The 5,768-nt window shown below is 34.5% G+C and overlaps 1 protein-coding gene across 1 annotated transcript; it reads right to left on the bottom strand.

The window, feature by feature from the left end:
• Positions 1-3,527: 3,527 nt before the first annotated feature.
• Positions 3,528-5,045, bottom strand: LOC136067435 (organic cation/carnitine transporter 2-like). The gene has a single exon (XM_065773297.1). The coding sequence runs from the start codon at positions 5,043-5,045 to the stop codon at positions 3,528-3,530; it is 1,518 nt and encodes a 505-aa protein (XP_065629369.1).
• Positions 5,046-5,768: the final 723 nt, after the last annotated feature.

Below are 5,768 nucleotides of genomic sequence, written 5' to 3'. Positions count from 1 at the left end.
TTTTTTTTTAATACAAGAGTACAATAACAATTGCTACAAACTAAACAATGCTACTTAAATTGATGCTCATAATAAAAAAAATAGAGACCAGATACAAAAACCAACAATGAAAACTATATCAGAATTCAAAACAAAATCTACGACTTTTACCAATGAATCCAATAATCTGTAAAAAGCACTGATAAATACAAAACCCCATCTCTCACACTCAACACTAATAACAAAATTCAAAGCCCCATTAAAGAAAGTTTCAATATTTATATACCAAGGACCAAAAAAACGAAATACCCAGATGGCAAAACCGATCAAATCAAAGCATTAGAACAAGAATTACACAAACACAATCACAAATTAGGCCAAAATAATCAAAACCCATCAATGTTTTGGACATTCAAAACAAACCCAGATAATATTTTCAACAGAAACGAAGAGTTAAAAAAAGAGGGGCTGACCTTTCGCTTTTAGGTCATCTGAGTTGCCATTATCGAAGGTAAAGGCAGAGGATTCTGAGCTCTGAGCGCGAGGTGGCTGATGCTCTGCGATTCGAAAACCCCTTTGATTTTTTCGGAGGCAGTAAACGGTGTCATATAAGAAACACCTGAGTTTGACTGCTTTGGGGGGATCGGTGTCAGTTTTGTGAACCGATGCAGTAAGAGGGAGAGAGAGAGAGGGGGCCGGTGGCATTTGATGTGGAGGTGGAGGTGGAGCTTTGGTAGGGGAACTGGTGGGCTGAGAGAGAAAGAGGGTATTAGGGTTTTGTTTTATCTATTTGGGTGATCCCATCTGTATTCTTGTTGCCACACACAAAATCGAGACCCTCAAAAACCCCATGAGGAGTGGATCGGCGGTGAGGCTTTGGGAGTCAAAGGGAGAGAGTGAGAGAGAAGGTGAGAGATCGGGTTAGAGAGAAAGAAATCTGAAGGTCTGAGGGTTTTTTTTTTTTTAATCTGAGGGTTTTAAGCCGCGTTTTTGTGAAACGCGGCTTTAAGAGTATCTATGGCCGTGTTTTCTAAATGCGGCTGTAGGACTTCTTTTAAAATAAAAAAGGAAGGCCAAATTGGGCTGGGCCTATAGCCGTGTTTTTAAGCGCGGCCATAGCTCCAGCCCCAAAAACGCGGCCGTAGCTCAAAAAAACGCGGCCTTAGACCCATTCTATGGCCTCGTTTTTTAAACGCAGCTTTTTTTTTCCCCTTTAAGCCCCGTTTTTTAAAAACGGGGCTTTAGTTCGCCTTGGGCCGCGTTTTTACAAACGCGGCCCAAAAAAACGCAGCCTAATACCCCCGTTTTTTGTAGTGCATGTTTTAGCTTTTATTTAATTGTTTAATTATTAGGCATATTACAGCTCAACAATGACTTCAATAACTGCATGGCGTCCCCATTAATTGATTCCCAAAATTCTTAATCCAAGGTAGGCATATTCCAATCTCATACAACTATCCATGTGTACGAGGAATGGCAACTTTTGTTTGTTTTAAGAAAAACACAAATTCTCTCAATCTACTGGTACAAAGTAATTACCATGAATACAAACACAATAGCTAACGTTGTATACATCGGAATATCAGGAAACCAAAGCAAATATCAAATCTTCTTGATGCTACGTACACCACTGTTCCATGGTCAATCTAAGCTGGCGCTTGGTTAGTTCCTTACGTAATACCATTTCGCACACTTGCTCATGAATATGCTTTCCTTGTGATCAATCCTAAGCGAAACTCCCGGCTGCAGAATTTCAACTAGTGTTTGATAAAGCGGACCCTCAGATGCAGAAGTGGCTCTAGGACTTTTTTTAAGGAGGGTCAAAGTGGTTAGGAATTTGTCAAGGGGGCAATTAAAAAATAAAATGAATTTATTTATTTTGCTGTATATACAACTTTATTTATTGTATACAATAATCTAAAATAGTATTCTAAATACAATTTAGCATTTAATACAATTATATCTAATAATAGTCTAAAAATGTTATTTAATACTTTATAAATTAGTAAGACAACAACCATCGAATGTATAATAACTCGTTATATTTATATGTAATATCGATGAAATAAAAATATATGATAAAGAAGAATAGTAACATACTTAGGAGTAGGACTTGTTAGGGACATATTTTATGTAATTAGCTAATCTTTTGACAAAATGCACTTTACTTGTAATTTGGTAGATCTAGAATGGGTTTAATACTTCAAGAAACATGTTGTTCAAGTCAAGTATTAAAATCATAAAGATTGGATCAAGAAACAAGTGAAGAAAATCTATTTATTAAAACTCGACAAATATCTCGATAGAAACAGTATCATTGAGATTTAAGAACGAAGCTTGACAGAAGCTCAATAGAAGCTTAACAGAAGCTTAATCTATCAAAATCTACGAAATTAGAATTTTCAGATCTGATTTTTGGCTCTAGCTGACCTGTATGTGTAGGGTTTCTTTTCTCGCAACCTTATATAAGGCTTATTTTAAAGGCAACATATGTATTGAGTGACCATACATAAAGAAAACATGCAGAAAATGACCTAATGTCTTATTCTCTCTGTAAGAAATTATTGCATCATTTGTGCCTTAGGGTTTTGTAACCAAGTATTTCTTGATCTTCATTGTTGATGAAGTAAAGAATTTTGCAGTCAACAATCTTCTTAAAGTTGGTGAGTTAGTCACGTATTAAGATCCATGCATCATTAGTTAGTCATATATTGGAATTCGTACAAAAGGGTGGCGTTCATTTATTGAATAGTTCAGAGATTCTAAAACGGTAAAAGGTTTCTATTGTAAGTTCATCTACGGGAATTGTAGAGTCTAAGAACAAATGTTTTGTACTAGATCTGAAACTTCTCTTTATTATAGTGAATTGCTTTTCAGGAAAGTTTCCCCCAGGTTTTTTACTATCAAACTAGTTTGTTTCATTGGATTTCGTAAGTCATCATATCTTATCTTATTTATTATTCCGCTATACATGATATTGACATGATATTGATATTTGTTTGTTTTAACAAGATTTATTCATAATAAATCTAATTAACAACTTGGGTTTAAAAGTTGTTAATTCTATCAATCGAAGTCTAAATTTCCCAATAGGACTGAGAGTAGATATAAAAACTAAGAAAAAGAATGTAAGTTTTTTCTTTTGAAGTGTATAGTTTTTTAGCCATACGCATGGTTACTCTCTTGGAATTGAAGCAAGTACTAAAAGACCTATTGAACTTGGAAATCTATAGAACATTTATCAAACTACTTGATCAAACAGAAAGAAAAGCTAAGAAATCATAGAAGCAGGAAAAAGAGATAGAAAGAGAATGAGGAAAGAATCACATATATAAATTGAGATCTATTGGTTGTAACAATAGTGTAATTTTTTTTTATGAAGAAGAAAAGTATAAGGAAAAATAACTTCTTTTTGCTGTCAACGGAAAAATAAGTCAGAGTTTTAGAGAGAAAATTTATAATTTTTTAACAAATGAGCAAAAAATTGAAACATTTTTTTCTTTATTATAAAATTAAATATTTTAAGAGTAGTGCTGCTTACACAACATTTACACAATTATATTATTGACACGCTCTTGTTCATCCATGGTGTTACAAAGATTTTTATCCTTTGTCTCTGTCAAAATGATCACAATGAAACTACACAATAATATTGTCAATCCAAAAGTTCCAAACGATACAAATCCATTTCTCTTCCCTCCTGAAGTCAATATCGGAACAAACGCTGAACCAAGGACAGTTGCTTGCCTGACCAAAGTTGAGGCCGAGTTCCTCACAGTAGTTGGAAACAATTCAATTGTGAATACCATCAACACATTTAATGCCAAAGCGGTGCAGAATAAAGATGCTAGTTCTAGCCCGATCTGTATGCCTTCTCTACTACTGCCTACTACAACACACATTATGCTGCATATGCCACTTATTATACATAAGGCAAACAATGAACCTTTCCTTCTCCATCTTGCTATAAAGAACAAGGTTACTAAATTTGTAGGTATTAACAATAAGGCATTAAACATGACACCTAAATAGAGGTTGAAACCTAAATTTCTTACACCGAAGAACATGCCAAAGTATACTAATCCAATGCCAAAACCAAGTACCATAGTTGCTAATATCCGTCGCAATGCCCATCTTCTCTTAAATAAGTCCTTCATCAATTTGTAAGGATTACTTGTTGATATTTCTTGCCCAAGATGAATGCTAGATAGGTCTAAGTCTAAACTATTGCCTTCTATAGATGCAAGTTTTCTCAATACTGCTTTGGCTTCTATGTCACGTCCTTCCATGAAAAGCCATCTAGGAGACTCATACACAAAGTAATAAGTAATGATACAGTATGAGATTGCTGGAATAGAACTACAGAGATAAAGAATTCTCCATGATGAACCTCTGTTCAAATAGGCCGCAGCTGGTAAAGATAATATCCCGAATGAAGACAAGACAAATGTCATTGCCCCTATTTGTCCACGCCACTGTCTTCCCACTCTCTCGGTTAACAAAATAAAAATGCATGTTATAATTGATCCACGGCCAAACCCGCTTAAAAGTCTCAAGGTCGAGTACATCCAAATGTTAATCGAGAATGCCGTGAAAAGCGAGGTAAGGCACATTATTAGGCATGAGAGGTAAAGCAAGTTCTTCCTACCAAGACGGATGTCGCCAAGTGTAGCAAGACTTAATCCACCAACTATGCTGCCTACGAAGAAAGATGAAGCAGGAAGTCCTGTGATGAATGAACTAGAACATTCGAGACCCCACTCCGATATGATTGTCTTGTGAGAAGGTTCATTCCAAGACCATGCACTTTTTGGGAGTTGGCAGATATTGGAGTTTGAGTTGCATGTTGTGTTGAAGTTGCAACGCCAATTTGGCTCTGCATCAGTAAAGATGCTTATAAATGTTTGTTGTGCATCAAATAAAGATGGGACTGATACAAGAATGGCTTGAATGAGTTGAGACCACCCAAAACCTCCTAAAATTTGTTCAATTGTCTCATCAAGAGACAAGGGAGGAAGGACTTGGTTGAGTCCTGGATTCTCTTGGTCGGCAGAGTTAGTCCCCATGAGATTATGGGTTATAGTTGATATTTCCATAAAGCTTTGATGACTTGGGCTTGTAGATCTATCACTTCAAGTACTGATGGTCTTGTGTCATTTAACCTGCATTTGGATATTATTTATAAGTCAATTTTTCTTTACTCATTTTAACTCCAAAAATATTTCAAATTTAATAAATAAATAAATTATATCACAGCTATGACCAAACAGGTAACCAAATATTTCATTTTAACTAAAACTATTCAGCTTAATAAATTTAAATAAATTGCATCGCATGTCATAACAAATAAGTCACCACAAACACTAAACAACAAACCAAATAAATTATTCTATTCCGGCAAAACAAATAAAAAACAATATATTTATACACACACCATTGCAAATAGGATATACTTTTGTCAAGAGAAAAATAAACCAACCAATCAATGCTAAACAACAAAAAAATAAACAGTGATAGAGCCAAGAATTTCTTCTGGGGGGACAAGCTAAATATAATAAAATTCTTAAGTAAAAAAGTTGTCTAACTTTTTTTTCATGGAAATAAAATCATTTATAATTGAGTCTATAACTAAATTTTATAGCTATATGACTATATCTATTTCTATATGCACAGTTACACAATTCCTTAAATTTATATTTTCATCTCATACGCCGGTATAATCTCATATTAATTATAGAAATTTAGGACCATGTTCTAAGGGAACAATTTATACTTATATATATTCATTT

The sequence above is a fragment of the Quercus suber genome, unplaced genomic scaffold (assembly GCF_002906115.3).
Source record: "Quercus suber isolate HL8 unplaced genomic scaffold, Cork oak 2.0 scaffold_72, whole genome shotgun sequence".
NCBI lineage: Eukaryota > Viridiplantae > Streptophyta > Magnoliopsida > Fagales > Fagaceae > Quercus > Quercus suber.
This window is presented reverse-complemented; position numbering and strand designations above follow the sequence as displayed.